The 20,151-nt window shown below is 39.5% G+C and overlaps 1 protein-coding gene and 2 long non-coding RNA genes across 6 annotated transcripts in view; 1 reads left to right on the top strand and 2 right to left on the bottom strand.

Annotated features, from left to right (window-relative positions):
* Window positions 1-1,272: 1,272 nt before the first annotated feature.
* The window catches only part of LOC124279186, a 129,844-nt gene continuing 110,965 nt past the window's right edge, over window positions 1,273-20,151 (top strand). The window contains exons 1-13 of one of the 4 annotated variants that reach the window (XM_046714987.1): window positions 1,273-1,516; window positions 7,006-7,068; window positions 8,261-8,323; window positions 9,452-9,514; window positions 10,712-10,774; window positions 11,351-11,413; window positions 12,611-12,673; window positions 13,258-13,320; window positions 14,520-14,582; window positions 15,171-15,233; window positions 16,429-16,491; window positions 16,968-17,171; window positions 17,332-18,272. In XM_046714987.1, the coding sequence (XP_046570943.1) occupies window positions 1,348-1,516; window positions 7,006-7,068; window positions 8,261-8,323; window positions 9,452-9,514; window positions 10,712-10,774; window positions 11,351-11,413; window positions 12,611-12,673; window positions 13,258-13,320; window positions 14,520-14,582; window positions 15,171-15,233; window positions 16,429-16,491; window positions 16,968-17,171; window positions 17,332-17,609 (1,281 nt within the window). In that variant the 5' untranslated portion in view covers window positions 1,273-1,347 and the 3' untranslated portion in view covers window positions 17,610-18,272. Of the gene's footprint in view, window positions 1,517-7,005; window positions 7,069-8,260; window positions 8,324-9,451; window positions 9,515-10,711; window positions 10,775-11,350; window positions 11,414-12,610; window positions 12,674-13,257; window positions 13,321-14,519; window positions 14,583-15,170; window positions 15,234-16,428; window positions 16,492-16,967; window positions 17,172-17,331; window positions 18,273-20,151 lie in introns of those variants that run through there. The other 3 variants (XM_046714989.1, XM_046714986.1, XM_046714988.1) reach the window with 3 other exon arrangements.
* LOC124279195 lies at window positions 6,272-6,997 on the bottom strand. Its single transcript, XR_006899316.1, has 2 exons — window positions 6,579-6,997; window positions 6,272-6,483 (listed from the first exon to the last, which is right to left on the bottom strand). It is a non-coding gene; the product is annotated as an uncharacterized LOC124279195 (long non-coding RNA).
* LOC124279198 lies at window positions 8,692-9,134 on the bottom strand. The gene is made up of 2 exons (XR_006899320.1): window positions 8,896-9,134; window positions 8,692-8,800 (listed from the first exon to the last, which is right to left on the bottom strand). It is a non-coding gene; the product is annotated as an uncharacterized LOC124279198 (long non-coding RNA).

Genomic DNA, 20,151 nt, shown 5'->3' with positions numbered 1-20,151 from the left:
AGCCAGCACTATAAACCAGCTTACGTCTGGGCTAGTACAGGCAGCCGCACGTACACATATACACGCATGCACGTCGTCATATGAACGAAATATTCTCAAGCAAGACGTTAAATCCAATTTCACCTCACCTCACCTCACATCTCACTAAATGTTCACATAGGTATGATGTTATACTTGCTATGGTTCATTATATACTATCCCAAAAAAGAAACTCATAGGCATTTTGTGTTTACAAAAATCTATTAATTACCTGTTTTGTTCAAACAATCGTCAAAATATGTAACACAAGTGTTGATATCATGATTTTACACAATTGTACTAGTAAAAAATCGACTTGACCTGAAAATGTTGATTTTGATGAGATTTCTTACAAGGATTAAAAGAGGCATTGCCACAACGCAACAGAAATCACCTTCCAGTTGAAATTGTGCAGCAAAGAGCATGCACTGTCTGGCTATAAAAATCCAGATTACTTTCGGAAATCGGCATTCGTTTTGAAGGAGTTTCAAGCTGAAATCACTACGCCACGTCTTGACGCTGCGACACGGAACATCGCCATTGTAAGAATGCACGGCTGGAGATTACCAATCTTCTGTTGCCAGGCGTCTGAATGTTAGTCTGAGTACGATATCTCGGCTTGCAGCTCGTTACAACCAAACAGGTATAACAAATGACCGTCCCAGTACAGGCAGACCTCGAGTGACCACTGTAGCCCAAGATCGGTGCACCCGAGTACTACATTTGCGTGCTCGTACTACCACTGGTGAGAGCACATCAGCCAGGGTGCCTGGGCTTCGGAGGATATCCGGTCAAACGGTACGGAACAGGTTGAGAGAGATTGGACTAAGAGTCAGGAGACCCGACGTCGCTCTCAACGTCTCCGTTGACTAAAATTATCCACTTTGTTGGATAGACATTTTCTTCTTCTAAACTGATGTAAAGATTCATGTACTAAAGTCTATTTGTGGACGAGTTATACATGTTTAAAAATACAACATTTTTGCAACAGATTTCTGGGATATGCGTTTCTTTTTTTGAATAGTATAGTTCTTGTTCAAATACAATGTCATGGTTTAAAACAGACTAATGTGAAAAATAATCTCCGACAGTATTTCGACGTAACACACAATATATTGGCGTTTGCTTTTGACATTCAAATCTGCCTGTAAAGATAAGGTGCACCAAACTGAGCCACACATCCTCTCTGATGAGATTCACTCCATGAATACTATTACAAGAGTATTTTGATTGACAGTCACGTTATAGATATACAAGGGGGCTTCACGCCCAAGCACACACTGAGTTGGATGACATACAGTCCGTGCAGTTAAAGGCTCTGTCGACAACATGGTGTTCCGACTTTGTCTGTGTGTAGCCTTGCTGTTTGTTTGTGGATATGCCAACAACTCCAGTGAATACTGCCGGGTTTTACTCAACTACGACAAATTTTCGACATCCTTGGACCAATTTCTGGCTTCATTGAATGAGACTGGTGGGGTCACGGACATGGGTGGTGGTGAGTATGTAGCAGCCGTTACTTAGTCACCCAACACACAACCTTCATACGTTGTTAGTATTGTTTCCTAGTTTGCGTTCCAGCTTGTCAACCATTGCTTTGTCCAGACCTGTTTTACAAATTGTATACTTTTTGCAATAAGACTTAAAGACCCAGCATTATTTTAAAATGGTGCACCCATCAAAGTTGTCAAGGATGCCAAGTTCTTGGCACTTATTTTTGACTCTGATTTGACTTTTTTACCACACATTAAATACCTAAAAAGTAAATGCCCGAAGGCACCTGACTCGTTGAAAGTCGTTTCCAACTGTAAGTGGGACGGAATCAAGCTACCCTCCTACGTGGGTCGATCAAAAAAGTACGTAGACTAACTGTATTCTCGATGTCCAATGTTTTAAAAGCTTCCCTTTTATTTTGAAGGAATCTTTAGCAAAGCCATATCCAAAAGTTCACATGTGCGGGTAATGTGGTTAACGAGATATTACTCATCACATTGGGGTATAATATTTCTAACAAAACTGCAGAAAATGAAAAACGATCTGTCATTTGGTACCTCTTGGATAATGGTATGCCCTCAGCGTATATCATATAAAATAAGTTCAGTATAGTATCGGTTGTCGTCCCGTCATAATCAACAGTCAAAGATTTGGATTGCTTAATTTATATTAGACGAGGGCTGTTTTTTAAGGACACCCCCATTTCAATCTTCCTAAAAAATTGTGTTCAGATATTCAAGCTTGTACTGTTTACAATATATTGTGAGCTGACACTTGTGTGACCATTCAGTGTTTAGTTTGAACCCTTGCAATCATGTATGAATACTAGTAAGTGAAAACATTAGAAAAAGTTATATCCTTATGATTACGTCATCTGAGAGGGGGATGGGTAGTGTCTCCAAAACAAGCTCTTTCAGTCAACATGAAGGGGGGAGTCACTTTAACAAGCGTTTGTAACTTCAAATTGCCTTTTTATGAACTTTAATATCTAAGTGTGATTCTAGGGGACTTCTGTCAATCTCAAACATACAAAATATTTCTTGCATATTTTGTTTCCTGAAGTTTTTGATGCATTTATTGTAGATTTTGCGTTTTTTGAGGGTACTAAGATATAAGGTCAAACAAAATTGGGATCGTGAGACTGGAACATAGCAAAATCAAATTGCTTGAGCTTGACAGATAAAACGTAGAAAAATAAAACATAAAAATAGCTGCATTTGTATCGTTTTCTTGGTGACTCTACATACTTTTTTGATCGCCCCTCGTACACTTATATAGATCATTGGTCCGCGCGAAACTTGATTATGGCTCCATCGTACATGGTGGAACCTGCAAAAGCAACCTGAAACTGTTAGATTCTGTCGACCACCAAGGTCTAAGACTTTGTCTTAGGTCCTTCACAACATGTCCTGTGGACAGTCTCTACGTCGAGGCAGATGAGCCATCTCTTACACAACGCCGTATAAAATTATGTTTACAAATATATTACAAAACTATATTCCAACGATTCTAACCCAGCATTTATCTGTGTCTTCATTCCCTTCTATGATGATTTATACAACATGAAAACTTCTCTTGTTCCGCCTCTTGAGCTCAAAATTATACCATTCATGTCCGCTGCCGGCATTGAGCTGGAAAATATATCACCTTCCCGTTTCTTTCTTCTCCTTGGCAATTATTGAGGCCACAAGTTGACTTAACACTGACCAAGTTTAAAAATTCCGAAACTAATGAATTACAATATAGACGAGATTTTAACCAATTCAAAAGTAAATATAATACAGACAAATCCTCAGCTACACATGGGTCCAAGGACGGTGGCGCAGTTTCCTGTGCCGCTGTCACTGGATCCAGAACGATATCTTCTAGCCAACGCTATATTAACGGTTCTTAAACATATTAAAAACACCCTAAACATAAACAATATATCATCCATTCAGAATCGCTCTCGTGCCCTCAGGCTGTTAAAGGTCTATCTTGTAAACATCTGCTTTTAATGGATGTTATTGAATTATATAATGATCTTGCTATCGGCCAATGCGACATCGTCCTCTGTTGGTTACCCAGCCACGTTGGCATTTCTGGGAACACAATGGCCGATTTTGCTGTTAAAGCAGCACTCAACAAATCTGTGAAACCACTTCTCCTGCCATACTCTGATCACAAAGCTATGATTAGGTCGGACATCAGTGATGTGATGCAGCAGAAGTGGGTCACCCAAGAAGGTATCAAGAAACTACATGAAATTAAACCAACCATTGGTTACACCTACTTGGCTTGTCAGTCCAGATTTGAAGAAGTCATTATGCAATGATATCAATGTCGCATTGGACCATACAAGATATACTCATGATTATTTGTTAAAAGGTGAAGATCCTCCGTTCTGTGTCCCTTGTGATGAAAGAATTACGGTCATCACAAGGGATAGATATTTCAATGTCAAAACAATTATTATAATGTTAATGATCAATTAATAAATATTTTAAAGCTATAGAATTGCTAGATAAAGTTTGGACTATATGTTTTGTAAATAGATAAATGGTATTTTCTAAGTGGTAGTTTAAGTTAGCAACTGCGATTGTTATCCTCAAGGGAGGTTGAGTGAGTGAGTGAGTATGGTTTTACGCCGCTTTCAGCAATATTCCAGCAATATCACGGCGGGGGACACCAGATATGGGCTTCACACATTGTGCCCATGTGGGGATTCGAACCCGGGACTTCGGCGTGACGAGCGGACGCTTTAACCACCAGGCTAGCCGACCGCCCCCAAAGGAAGGTTGAAGTACCGTAAATGTATTGTTCTCCTGAGAGGATACGTAAGTCCCAAACCTTTCGAAGTAAATTCAGTTTAATTTGCGCCAGCAGCTGAAGGGATGGTGTAAATCCAGCTAGAGTCCATGCAGGTAGCAATGTATTGTAAGTCCCCATGGTCCCTAGTATGGTGTCCTACCTTCAGTTGTTGGTGATCTACAGCCTGTTTTAATATTGTATCGTGATGTATTGTTAAAATATTTTAGATCAAATTACTAGTTTTAAATTAATATCTGCGATAATCTAGTTGTTTTGCTGTTCTTCGTTGACAGGTTTTTAAAATTTACTTCCAATTACTATATATACTCGGCACATAAAGAAACTGTGCATACAAAAATTTAAAATCTAAATTTATCAAACCTATCTAGACACATAAGGATTTAAACTCAGAGATTAGTGACATGTATCCAACATGCATGCACGTGCCACGTTCCGTGACGTCAGTGGGTTCGTCCTTGAGACGTGCAATACGTTGTTGCACGTGCATTCCGGGAAAGAGAAACAGAGAAAATGAATGCCACACAATACTGTCACTTTGGAAAGCTTAACCCCTGCCCTTGCGATCGTTCAAAAAATTAAACGGTTATTGAAACGCATAGCATGCCAAGGCTCACGTCTGCACAACGTCATGAGGCCATTGGGATAGTCCGTGGGGGGAATGTCTCAACGACAAGTGGCTGCACATTTCCACTGCCACCGGGTCACCATTTCTGCACTGGTGAGACGCTACCAGAACACAAATGACGTCATCGATAGGCAGGGTTCTGGACGTCCACGTGTAACAACGCCAAGACAGGACATATGGATAAGGGTGACCCATCTTTGCCACAGGTTTCAGACTGCAGTGATGACTGCCCGAACCATCCCATGACTTCGCCGTATCCAGCCCAACACAGTTCGACAACGTTTACGTCATCACGGGATCAGACCACGTCGTCCTGCCATACGGGCTATCCTGACACAACGTCATCGACAAGCTCACCGAATGTAGTGCCGAAATCATGTCCGCAGACCCTTGTTTTGGTGGAAAAATGTTGTTTTTTACAGATGAGTCCAGGTTTAACATTTCCCATAGTGATGGACGTCAACGTGCCTATAGACGCGTCGAAGAACGTTATGCACAGGCCTGTGTCTTGGAGAGGAATCACTTTGGTGGTGGTTCCATGATGATTTGGGGTGGAATAACAGCACGCCAAAGAACTCCTTTGGTGACTGTTCTGGGCAGCTTAACTGGTGCGGGCTACAGGGATCAGTTTCTTCGACCTGTGGCAATTCCTTTTCTGCAACGTCATGGCCCTGGGTTAACATTCCAACAGGACAATGCCCGCCCTCATACGGCAAGGGTTGCTATGGATTTCTTGCAACACCACAACGTTGACTTACTGCCTTGGCCTGCAAATTCACCAGATCTCTCCCCGATAGAGCATGTTTGGGACCAGATGGATCGACGTCTACGCCGTCTTCCTCATCCGCCAGATAACGTCCTTGACCTTGCAACAGAACTTGAGAGAATCTGGCGAGACATCCCACAAGCCTTCAATGCACGTTTGATAGGCTCTATGCGTCGTCGATGCACTGCTGTTCTCAATGCCGATGGTGAACATACCGTTATTGAGCTTGTGACATGGTCGTTTGACCGCTTGTGGACTCGTGACGTCATTGTGATTGACTTTTCAATTGAAATTCTCCCGATTTGTTATGGTCTCACGATCCCTCCATTAAAGTTCATATGTACCTTTGACATTGTTATCATACTTATCAACTGGGATAATATTTTGACAATGCACAGTTTCTTTATGTGGATAGTATATATATATATATATATATATATATATATATATATATATATATATATATATAATATTGTTGGAGAAAAAGGCATTCTGTTTTTATTTATCTATGTAATATTTATCACTGAGCACCTGTGCTATTTGGGACATTTTGTGCGTATATATATATGTATATATATATATATATATATATATATTGTAGACTACATTCATAGACGACGTGTGAAAATAAAGTCAATCCACCTTTTTTGTTTTATTTCTGCATTCATTCTCAATCGGTTTACATCTTGTTCTGAATACATGTGGCACAGACTTGACAACTTGCGCGTTGGTTCAAACAACTACCTTCAAGACGCAAAGGAACGAGTGACTGCAACAGAATAGAATATATTGTTTACAACTGTTGGTTATCAAATAGACATTAAATACATGTATAATGTTGAGAAAAATAAAGTGTTTCCATACCATTTTGTATCACCTCTTCCTCCACACGTGTCCTTCCACATTCTACCCTGCATTCCACACTGCACGATAACCGCGTGCGTATGTGACACTACATTCAAAGCAAAACTGAATTAGAGTTACCTCCCATGAACTGAGTGGGAATTTAGATAAAGCGCTCATGAAATACGTAATCAATTTGGCCTTAACACACACACACACACACACACACACACACATATATATATACATATATTGTATACAATTTACCTGTGATCTCCTACACATATTTAAATGGCATTATCCGTCATGAGCTCTTATATATTTAATACACTTTCTTCTCATTTAGCTTGAGTACATATATAATAGATATGTACAAGGGCTCGGGTCTAACTGGAATCAATTCTAATCCTGAATCTCCAGGGGAAGTAATTGCAAATGACATTTTCAGAAAACAAAACAGCCTGCCTGGCAGCTGTGGACAGACGTGTTATTGACCTGGAGAACAAAGTCGGTGTGTAATCCTTTCTCAAATAGCTTTATGTTGCTCATTCCTACTGGTGTGAGGTCGTCACATTGGTGTAGTGGATAGAGTGGAAGCACTGTTGTTCAGGGCCTAGGTGCAGGTTCAGCGCTAAGATAGTCGAAAGTGCCATACATTAACATTACCTTACGACAATTTTAGCGCTAAGAGAGCTTCGAAAATCTAGCCTGGACGTTAACTCGGTGGAGTATTGGTATAGACCGGAACTGAAAAATAATGACTAGGTCTTGAATTTTACAATCATCCATAATTCTAATATTTCGTTCCTTTAAATGCAAAAAGTTTAGAACATGATCTCGAACGATGTCGTTCTGGTCTGCCATTAACAATGTTGAGTTTTGAACTCGCATTAGTTGTGATGCCACCCATAGAATCATGTTATTCGTTCATACTGTTCTACGGTCATGGGAATGGTATAGTGGATAGAACGGAAATCAGTGGTTCCGTCTCCTGGCCATTCACCCGAACGGATGTTAAGGTGGGTGGAATGGCATTATAACAAAACTGACTACGTACGGAATATTAGTCGGAGCCATTAGTCTTCTGTTACCTTCCAGGAATTGCACAAAGTTAGAACATAACATCGAATAATGAAGTTCTGGACTCTCAGTTTGACATTAACAATCTTTAGTTCTCGAATCAGTTGTGATGCCACCCCGTACCATTGCACTGTCACCCAGTAATTCTTGGCGTTAAGCAACAAACCATATTGTTATTTCCACCATATGATACAGTGTTTTAGGTGACCAATTGACTTGCTGTTGCATATGTCTGTAACGGGTGCCACCTTTTCCTATGTGTTAATACATGATATCATAGTGCTATCATATTTGATAGTAACCCATAAGTACATGCAAATGATATAATTGGAATCGAAAACTTTTTTCCAGTAAGCAGATATTTCCAAAGATGAAATAATGTATGTTTTCGTATATTTATCAACATCGATAGTCCGTATATGCCGCCGGAAGGGCAGGACACAATCTTGTGGGAATACATGATATCATAGTGTTCTCATATTTGATAGTGACTCACAATGACATGCAAATAATATAGTCAGAATCGAAAAATGGTATCTACTGTTAGCAAATATTTCCAAAGGTGAAAGTATATTGAACAAAATCAAGATTCCGCATGTGTAAAGTGATCGTTTTTGTTACAGAGAAGCTGTTAAATGACAACAAAAACAAAGTGGCTCGTATCAGTTACCTGGAGAGAACCCTAGGTAATGCTTATTTAAATCAAGTAAAACAGACTTTTTTATGCCTCTGGAATACTTAATTCCTGCGGGGTAGGGATGAGGGTCGGGGGTCTGGGTGCATGGAGGCACGGGAGATGCAGGGGAGCATGGTCGTGTAAACTGAACTGGAATAAATATACATCGTGACTGGAGTAATGCTTGGGAACACCCGGAATACATATTACCTGTGTTCCAATAATCCTGATTTTTGTCTTATGACACACAAGGTAGCAAAACTAATTTTGTTCGTAGTTTTTATCACAGAGCACTTGTGCTATTTGGGACATTTTGTGCGGATATATATATATATTGTAGACTACATTCATAGACGACGTGTGAAAATTAAGTCAATCCATCTTTTTTGTTTTATTACTGCATTCATTCTCAATCGGTTTACATCTTGTTCTGAATACATGTGGCACAGACTTGGCAACTTGACGCAAGACGCAAAGGAACGAGTGACTGCAACAGAATAGAATATATTGTTTACAACTGTTGGTTATCAAATAGACATTAAATACATGTATAATGTTGAGAAAAATAAAGTGTTTCCATACCATTTTGTATCACCTCTCCCTCCACACGTGTCCTTCCACATTCTACCCTGCATTCCACACTGCACGATAACCGCGTGCGTATGTGACACTACATTCAAAGCAAAACTGAATTAGAGTTAGTTACCTCCCATGAACTGAGTGGGAATTTACATAAAGCGCTCATGAAATACGTAATCAATTTGGCCTTAACACACACACACACACACACACACACACACACACACACACACACACACACACACACACACACACACACACACACACACACACACACACACACACACACACACACACACACACACACACACACACACACACACACACACACACACACACACACACACACACACATATATTGTATACAATTTACCTGTGATCTCCTACACATATTTAAATGGCGTTATCCGTCGTGAGCTCTTATATATTTAATACACCTTCTTTTCATTTAGCTTGAGTACATGTATAATAGATATGTACAAGGGCTCGGGTTTCATCTTACTGGAATCAATTCTAATCCTGAATCTCCAGGGGAAGTAATTGCAAATGACATTTTCAGAAAACAAAACAGCCGACCTGGCAGCTATGGACAGACGTGTTATTGACATGGAGAACAACGTCGGTATGTAATCCTTTCTCAAATAGCTTTATGTTGCTCATTCCTACTGGTGTGAGGTCGTCACATTGGTGTAGTGGATAGAGTGGAAGCACTGTTGTTCAGGGCCTAGGTGCAGGTTCAGCACTAAGATAGTCGAAAGTGCCATACATTAACATTACCTTACGACAATCTTAGCGCTAAGAGAGCTTCGAAAATCTAGCCTGGACGTTAACTCGGTGGGGTATCGGTATAGACCGGAACTGAAAAATAATGACTAGGTCTTGAATTTTACAATCATCCATAATTCTAATATTTCGTTCCTTTAAATGCAAAAAGTTTAGAACATGATCTCGAACGATGTCGTTCTGGTCTGCCATTAACAATGTTGAGTTTTGAACTCGCATTAGTTGTGATGCCACCCATAGCATCATGTTATTCGTTCATACTGTTCTACGGTCATGGGAATGGTATAGTGGATAGAATGGAAATTGGTGGTTCCGTCTCCTGGCCATTTCATCCGAATGGACGTTAAGGTGGGTGGAATGGCATTATAACAAAACTGACTACGTACGGAATATTAGTCGGAGCCATTAGTCTTCTGTTACCTTCCAGGAATTGCACAAAGTTAGAACATAACATCGAATAATGAAGTTCTGGACTCTCAGTTTGACATTAACAATCTTGAGTTGTGTTCCCGAATCAGTTGTGATGCCACCCCGTACCATTGCACTGTCACCCAGTAATTCTTGGCGTTAAGCAACAAACCATATTGTTATTTCCACCATATGATACAGTGTTTTAGGTGACCAATTGACTTGCTGTTGCATATGTCTGTAACGGGTGCCACCTTTTCCTATGTGTTAATACATGATATAATAGTGCTATCATATTTGATAGTAACCCATAAGTACATGCAAATGATATAATTGGAATCGAAAACTTTTTTCCAGTAAGCAGATATTTCCAAAGATGAAATAATATATGTTTTCGTATATTTATCAACATCGATAGTCCATATATGCCGCCGGAAGGGCAGGACACAATCTTGTGGGAATACATGATATCATAGTGTTCTCATATTTGATAGTGACTCACAATGACATGCAAATAATATAGTCAGAATCGAAATATGGTATCTACTGTTAGCAAATATTTCCAAAGGTGAAAGTATATTGAACAAAATCAAGATTCCGCATGTGTAAAGTGATCGTTTTGTTACAGAGAAGCTGTTAAATGACAACAACAACAAAGTGGCTCGTATCAGTTACCTGGAGAGAACCCTAGGTAATGCTTATTTAAATCAAGTAAAACAGACTTTTGCCTCTGGAATACTTAAATCCTGCGGGGTAGGGATGAGGGTCGTGTGGGGTCTGGGGTGGGGGATGGGGGTTGGGGTGGGGTGGGGTGGTGGATGGAGGCACGGGAGATACAGGGAGCACGTGTAAACTGAACTGGAATAAATATACATCGTGACTGGAGTAATGCTTGGGAACACCCGTAATACATATTACCTGTGTTCCAATAATCCTGATTTTTGTCTTATGACACACAAGGTAGCACAAACTAATTTGTTCGTAGTTTGTTAAACGTATATATATATATCATATAACACACACACACACACACACACACACACACACACACACACACACATATATATTGTATACAATTTACCTGTGATCTCCTACACATATTTAAATGGCGTTATCCGTCGTGAGCTCTTATATATCTAATACACCTTCTTTTCATTTAGCTTGAGTACATGTATAATAGATATGTACAAGGGCTCGGGTTTCATCTTACTGGAATCAATTCTAATCCTGAATCTCCAGGGGAAGTAATTGCAAATGACATTTTCAGAAAACAAAACAGCCGACCTGGCAGCTATGGACAGACGTGTTATTGACATGGAGAACAACGTCGGTATGTAATCCTTTCTCAAATAGCTTTATGTTGCTCATTCCTACTGGTGTGAGGTCGTCACATTGGTGTAGTGGATAGAGTGGAAGCACTGTTGTTCAGGGCCTAGGTGCAGGTTCAGCACTAAGATAGTCGAAAGTGCCATACATTAACATTACCTTACGACAATCTTAGCGCTAAGAGAGCTTCGAAAATCTAGCCTGGACGTTAACTCGGTGGGGTATCGGTATAGACCGGAACTGAAAAATAATGACTAGGTCTTGAATTTTACAATCATCCATAATTCTAATATTTCGTTCCTTTAAATGCAAAAAGTTTAGAACATGATCTCGAACGATGTCGTTCTGGTCTGCCATTAACAATGTTGAGTTTTGAACTCGCATTAGTTGTGATGCCACCCATAGCATCATGTTATTCGTTCATACTGTTCTACGGTCATGGGAATGGTATAGTGGATAGAATGGAAATTGGTGGTTCCGTCTCCTGGCCATTTCATCCGAATGGACGTTAAGGTGGGTGGAATGGCATTATAACAAAACTGACTACGTACGGAATATTAGTCGGAGCCATTAGTCTTCTGTTACCTTCCAGGAATTGCACAAAGTTAGAACATAACATCGAATAATGAAGTTCTGGACTCTCAGTTTGACATTAACAATCTTGAGTTGTGTTCCCGAATCAGTTGTGATGCCACCCCGTACCATTGCACTGTCACCCAGTAATTCTTGGCGTTAAGCAACAAACCATATTGTTATTTCCACCATATGATACAGTGTTTTAGGTGACCAATTGACTTGCTGTTGCATATGTCTGTAACGGGTGCCACCTTTTCCTATGTGTTAATACATGATATAATAGTGCTATCATATTTGATAGTAACCCATAAGTACATGCAAATGATATAATTGGAATCGAAAACTTTTTTCCAGTAAGCAGATATTTCCAAAGATGAAATAATATATGTTTTCGTATATTTATCAACATCGATAGTCCATATATGCCGCCGGAAGGGCAGGACACAATCTTGTGGGAATACATGATATCATAGTGTTCTCATATTTGATAGTGACTCACAATGACATGCAAATAATATAGTCAGAATCGAAATATGGTATCTACTGTTAGCAAATATTTCCAAAGGTGAAAGTATATTGAACAAAATCAAGATTCCGCATGTGTAAAGTGATCGTTTTGTTACAGAGAAGCTGTTAAATGACAACAACAACAAAGTGGCTCGTATCAGTTACCTGGAGAGAACCCTAGGTAATGCTTATTTAAATCAAGTAAAACAGACTTTTGCCTCTGGAATACTTAAATCCTGCGGGGTAGGGATGAGGGTCGTGTGGGGTCTGGGGTGGGGGATGGGGGTTGGGGTGGGGTGGGGTGGTGGATGGAGGCACGGGAGATACAGGGAGCACGTGTAAACTGAACTGGAATAAATATACATCGTGACTGGAGTAATGCTTGGGAACACCCGTAATACATATTACCTGTGTTCCAATAATCCTGATTTTTGTCTTATGACACACAAGGTAGCACAAACTAATTTGTTCGTAGTTTGTTAAACGTATATATATATATCATATAACACACACACACACACACACACACACACACACACACACACACACACACACACATATATATTGTATACAATTTACCTGTGATCTCCTACACATATTTAAATGGCGTTATCCGTCGTGAGCTCTTATATATCTAATACACCTTCTTTTCATTTAGCTTGAGTACATGTATAATAGATATGTACAAGGGCTCGGGTTTCATCTTACTGGAATCAATTCTAATCCTGAATCTCCAGGGGAAGTAATTGCAAATGACATTTTCAGAAAACAAAACAGCCGACCTGGCAGCTATGGACAGACGTGTTATTGACATGGAGAACAACGTCGGTATGTAATCCTTTCTCAAATAGCTTTATGTTGCTCATTCCTACTGGTGTGAGGTCGTCACATTGGTGTAGTGGATAGAGTGGAAGCACTGTTGTTCAGGGCCTAGGTGCAGGTTCAGCACTAAGATAGTCGAAAGTGCCATACATTAACATTACCTTACGACAATCTTAGCGCTAAGAGAGCTTCGAAAATCTAGCCTGGACGTTAACTCGGTGGGGTATCGGTATAGACCGAACTGAAAAATAATGACTAGGTCTTGAATTTTACAATCATCCATAATTCTAATATTTCGTTCCTTTAAATGCAAAAAGAGTTTAGAACATGATCTCGAACGATGTCGTTCTGGTCTGCCATTAACAATGTTGAGTTTTGAACTCGCATTAGTTGTGATGCCACCCATAGCATCATGTTATTCGTTCATACTGTTCTACGGTCATGGGAATGGTATAGTGGATAGAATGGAAATTGGTGGTTCCGTCTCCTGGCCATTTCATCCGAATGGACGTTAAGGTGGGTGGAATGGCATTATAACAAAACTGACTACGTACGGAATATTAGTCGGAGCCATTAGTCTTCTGTTACCTTCCAGGAATTGCACAAAGTTAGAACATAACATCGAATAATGAAGTTCTGGACTCTCAGTTTGACATTAACAATCTTGAGTTGTGTTCCCGAATCAGTTGTGATGCCACCCCGTACCATTGCACTGTCACCCAGTAATTCTTGGCGTTAAGCAACAAACCATATTGTTATTTCCACCATATGATACAGTGTTTTAGGTGACCAATTGACTTGCTGTTGCATATGTCTGTAACGGGTGCCACCTTTTCCTATGTGTTAATACATGATATAATAGTGCTATCATATTTGATAGTAACCCATAAGTACATGCAAATGATATAATTGGAATCGAAAACTTTTTTCCAGTAAGCAGATATTTCCAAAGATGAAATAATATATGTTTTCGTATATTTATCAACATCGATAGTCCATATATGCCGCCGGAAGGGCAGGACACAATCTTGTGGGAATACATGATATCATAGTGTTCTCATATTTGATAGTGACTCACAATGACATGCAAATAATATAGTCAGAATCGAAATATGGTATCTACTGTTAGCAAATATTTCCAAAGGTGAAAGTATATTGAACAAAATCAAGATTCCGCATGTGTAAAGTGATCGTTTTTGTTACAGAGAAGCTGTTAAATGACAACAACAACAAAGTGGCTCGTATCAGTTACCTGGAGAGAACCCTAGGTAATGCTTATTTAAATCAAGTAAAACAGACTTTTTTGCCTCTGGAATACTTAAATCCTGCGGGGTAGGGATGAGGGTCGTGTGGGGTCTGGGGTGGGGATGGGGGTTGGGGTGGGGTGGGGTGGTGGATGGAGGCACGGAGATACAGGGAGCACGTGTAAACTGAACTGGAATAAATATACATCGTGACTGGAGTAATGCTTGGGAACACCCGTAATACATATTACCTGTGTTCCAATAATCCTGATTTTTGTCTTATGACACACAAGGTAGCACAAACTAATTTGTTCGTAGTTTGTTAAACGTATATATATATATCATATAACACACACACACACACACACACACACACACACACACACACACACACACACACACATATATATATTGTATACAATTTACCTGTGATCTCCTACACATATTTAAATGGCGTTATCCGTCGTGAGCTCTTATATATCTAATACACCTTCTTTTCATTTAGCTTGAGTACATGTATAATAGATATGTACAAGGGCTCGGGTTTCATCTTACTGGAATCAATTCTAATCCTGAATCTCCAGGGGAAGTAATTGCAAATGACATTTTCAGAAAACAAAACAGCCGACCTGGCAGCTATGGACAGACGTGTTATTGACATGGAGAACAACGTCGGTATGTAATCCTTTCTCAAATAGCTTTATGTTGCTCATTCCTACTGGTGTGAGGTCGTCACATTGGTGTAGTGGATAGAGTGGAAGCACTGTTGTTCAGGGCCTAGGTGCAGGTTCAGCACTAAGATAGTCGAAAGTGCCATACATTAACATTACCTTACGACAATCTTAGCTAAAGAGAGCTTCGAAAATCTAGCCTGGACGTTAACTCGGTGGGTATCGGTATAGACCGAACTGAAAAATAATGACTAGGTCTTGAATTTTACAATCATCCATAATTCTAATATTTCGTTCCTTTAAATGCAAAAAGTTTAGAACATGATCTCGAACGATGTCGTTCTGGTCTGCCATTAACAATGTTGAGTTTTGAACTCGCATTAGTTGTGATGCCACCCATAGCATCATGTTATTCGTTCATACTGTTCTACGGTCATGGGAATGGTATAGTGGATAGAATGGAAATTGGTGGTTCCGTCTCCTGGCCATTTCATCCGAATGGACGTTAAGGTGGGTGGAATGGCATTATAACAAAACTGACTACGTACGGAATATTAGTCGGAGCCATTAGTCTTCTGTTACCTTCCAGGAATTGCACAAAGTTAGAACATAACATCGAATAATGAAGTTCTGGACTCTCAGTTTGACATTAACAATCTTGAGTTGTGTTCCCGAATCAGTTGTGATGCCACCCCGTACCATTGCACTGTCACCCAGTAATTCTTGGCGTTAAGCAACAAACCATATTGTTATTTCCACCATATGATACAGTGTTTTAGGTGACCAATTGACTTGCTGTTGCATATGTCTGTAACGGGTGCCACCTTTTCCTATGTGTTAATACATGATATCATAGTGCTATCATATTTGATAGTAACCCATAAGTACATGCAAATGATATAATTGGAATCGAAAACTTTTTTCCAGTAAGCAGATATTTCCAAAGATGAAATAATATATGTTTTCGTATATTTATCAACATCGATAGTCCATATATGCCGCCGGAAGGGCAGGACACAATCTTGTGGGAATACATGATATCATAGTGTTCTCATATTTGATAGTGACTCACAATGACATGCAAATAATATAGTCAGAATCGAAATATGGTATCTACTGTTAGCAAATATTTCCAAAGGTGAAAGTATATTGAACAAAATCAAGATTCCGCATGTGTAAAGTGATCGTTTTTGTTACAGAGAAGCTGTTAAATGACAACAACAACAAAGTGGCTCGTATCAGTTACCTGGAGAGAACCCTAGGTAATGCTTATTTAAATCAAGTAAAACAGACTTTTTTGCCTCTGGAATACTTAAATCCTGCGGGGTAGGGATGAGGGTCGTGTGGGGTCTGGGGTGGGGGATGGGGGTTGGGGTGGGGTGGTGGATGGAGGCACGGGAGATACAGGGAGCACGTGTAAACTGAACTGGAATAAATATACATCGTGACTGGAGTTATGCTTGGGAACACCCGTAATACATATTACCTGTGTTCCAATAATCCTGATTTTTGTCTTATGACACACAAGGTAGCACAAACTAATTTGTTCGTAGTTTGTTAGACGTACCTACATTAGTAAACTCTACTGAAGAAAACAACAATGTCTAGGTGTCTAAAAGGCGCCTATGACTGAGTAGGGGGTGCACACACGGGTAAACACAGTACGAACACGAACTCATCATTTTGATTATCGGAAAAGATCCTCGTTGTAATGTGTCTAAGTATATTAACTTTACAGCCAACCTGACGTCGGAGCGGAGTGCAGATTGTGGTCCTCCGCCTCAACAACATAACACAGACGTCTACATTTCATCGGGTTTTCAAACCATTGCCACCTACACATGCAAGACGGGTTTCATGACCGTCTATCTTGGTCAACAAGCAACGGGCTTGTGTCAAAAAGACGGGAACTGGTCGAAGGTCAACTTGAAGTGTTTCAACCGTAAGGATGCAACTTATTTCAATGTCAAAATGAACACTGCTTTAATTAATTATGCAATAAGAAGAATGAGCTATTCATTCCCCTAGACGCATCGATTTGCCTTGCTCAGTGATGATCGGTATGACTCTATTTATCACCTATTTCATGTTTGCCTTGACAGTCTCTAGCTGCTGGTCGGCACCTAATGGAAAAGCGTTGTACGCCGGAACCGTATCAAACACCAAAACTGGCAAGGTCTGTCAGCGATGGGATTCTGATGACCCAAACGGTCACAACCATGATGAAGACGCTGAGTTCTCCATCCCAGGATTTGTCCCTCAACAATCTGTCACAGGATCCGCTAACTACTGCCGTGACCCAGATGCCGGAGGGTATTTATGGTGTTACACAACGGATCCAGATGACCGCTGGGGAAGGTGTGATGTCCCTGAGTGTTAGATCCAGGACTGACAGGCTTACAAGTACGAAACTGGCCCAGCTGGCTTCTGTCCTCGTCCTCTCTCCCACTATTAACAGTGTTGTCTTTACTATGAGATGTGTCTATGTTGTGGGTTGGGAGGAATTCGTGATTTTGCAACATTAAAATCGGTCATTGTGAAACAATAATAGACCGGATGTTCTGGACCCCAAACTGTCACGGGATCTGCTAACTACTGCCGTGACCCAGATGGTACAGGGTTCTTATGGCGTTTCACAACGGATGGTGATACACGCTGGGAAAAATGTAATTGCCGTTTATTTTCTGATAATTCATATAAAACCCCTGAAACAATTAAAACATTCTTTAGAGAAAACATAAATATATACTGATAGATAATGTCAGTCATTAATATCATCTTTAAATATAACCATTTACAAAATATTATTATTGCTATATATATTGCATCAACACTTCATTGATGACATATTCCATATATACTTTAATTCATACATAGATATGCATATACATATCATATAGGGAAACAGATTAGTATGATGCATTTCTTATCATGTAGACATTACACAATGCATAACATTTAATAAACCTACCAAGTGTGTGGACCTGGGTACAATCAGTACACACCGGCAGCTGCACGGGCAATACAGATACGTCTCCATAAATAGATAAACATCTATGCAAACTGTGCACACTAATCAAACGACAGCAATAACAATACAAACAATTACGTTTAGTTATTGTTGAGTAATGAGAAACATTTACAATATACATAATGGTAAAACCGGCTTCATTCCTACATTCACACAATATGCATTGATACATTTACAGATACATTCATGCGTTTACACATTACACAGTCATACATTTACACATTACACATCCATACATCAGCTGTATATTACTTAAAGATTAAGTTTAACACTGATAATGCATTACATTCTGCAACACAACTAGTGAACATAAACTTCTAAATACTTACAATATGATTATCAAATAATAATAATTGCCAAAGCATAAACACAATACATGTACACATCAAATGAATATGTACATTCTACAAAAGTATTGAAAGAGACCAACCTTCAAAAATGATCTCAAGAGCTCCAATATAATGTCCAAATAATCCAGCATGTACGAGATTCACTATCCACAAACGCCTGTTGTGACCAGTTGACAGTAGAAATGTTGTGAGCTGTTGCACTTGGTCGGGTAATTGTGTGGCAGTGATCTAGGTCATTGTGGCTGAGGCAGAAAACTCATGCAGTAAGCTGAGAGAGGGGCTATGAGAAGCTGAAGAGTGAAGTGTATAATGTTTAAAATGCACTAAACAGAATATATTTTAAGTCAGTATAAACTAAAGAATAAAAATACGAAATATGTGCTAACATTTCAAGCTGTGATATAACTGAAAAAGTGTTGAAAGTGATGTTTAAACCGTCCCTGTGGTTCTTTACTGATAATGCTTAATATATACTCTATAGATAAGATAAGTTAATACCTTATTATCCCATGGGAAGTTTGGGTGATAGCACGTCCTCTTTCCCCTATGACATGGATCGTTGCTCGCAGTATCAATCACTGGATTGTCTAGTTCAGCTCAATTGTTCACCATAAACAGATTTATGCATGCAAATTGAGAGTTATGATGTGACATATACTGTGATGGAGAGAGTGTTAATCAGTCTTTGTAAGATGAACAGTAATGAATAAACAATATCATTGTATACTATTCAAAGACATAAGCTGTTAAAATCTTTAGAAAATATTAAAAATAGAATGATTGGCATTAATCTTACCTTACATGGCAATGCAGGTCTCCCAATTACTTAAAATCAGAATGTTTTCAAATATGTACATACCTCTTTCTCAAAGAAAACGTTTTCTCCGTTAATTTCTGTTGTAAATATCCTTGCCTATGTCTGTCACTTGTATACATTGATATTATTGTAAGACTAGTTGTGTAATTATTGGGAGAGGGCCTTTTCCAAGTTGGATAACTTGTGCCCAGTCCTTTTCTTGAATGAATAAAATATGTTTCAATCAATAAACACAATCAAACTCTCATTGACAAGCCTGTTTTTTTCTATTCGATAGCAATTGATAGTAAATCAATGTTGACTGACTGACTGACTCAGTTTGGTTTTACGCCGCTTTTAGCAATAATCCAGCAACATCACGGCGGGGAACACCAGAAATGGGCTTCACACATTGTACCCATGTGGGGATTCAAACCCGGGTCCTCGGCGTGACGAGCCAACGCTTTAACCACTAGGCTACCCCACCGCCCCAAACAATTTTGAGAAAAGAAGACGGATTATCATTTAATCACAACGAAGTTCTATTTACACACAATCAAACTTTTCAGTAACAAACCTGTCTCAGGCTCACCCTACTCTACTCACAAGCCAGTGGACCGTTCCATTATACCCGTATGTGTTACCACAATAAACCTTCTAGTTCAATGTCTGTCAATGGACTGTCTGTCAAATGGGTGTCTGTCAATTGGGAGATAACAGAGTCAAGTAATGATAAGCCTAGTAT

This window comes from Haliotis rubra, unplaced genomic scaffold (genome assembly GCF_003918875.1).
Source record: "Haliotis rubra isolate DU_JTF1 unplaced genomic scaffold, ASM391887v1 Scf248, whole genome shotgun sequence".
NCBI lineage: Eukaryota > Metazoa > Mollusca > Gastropoda > Lepetellida > Haliotidae > Haliotis > Haliotis rubra.
This window is presented reverse-complemented; position numbering and strand designations above follow the sequence as displayed.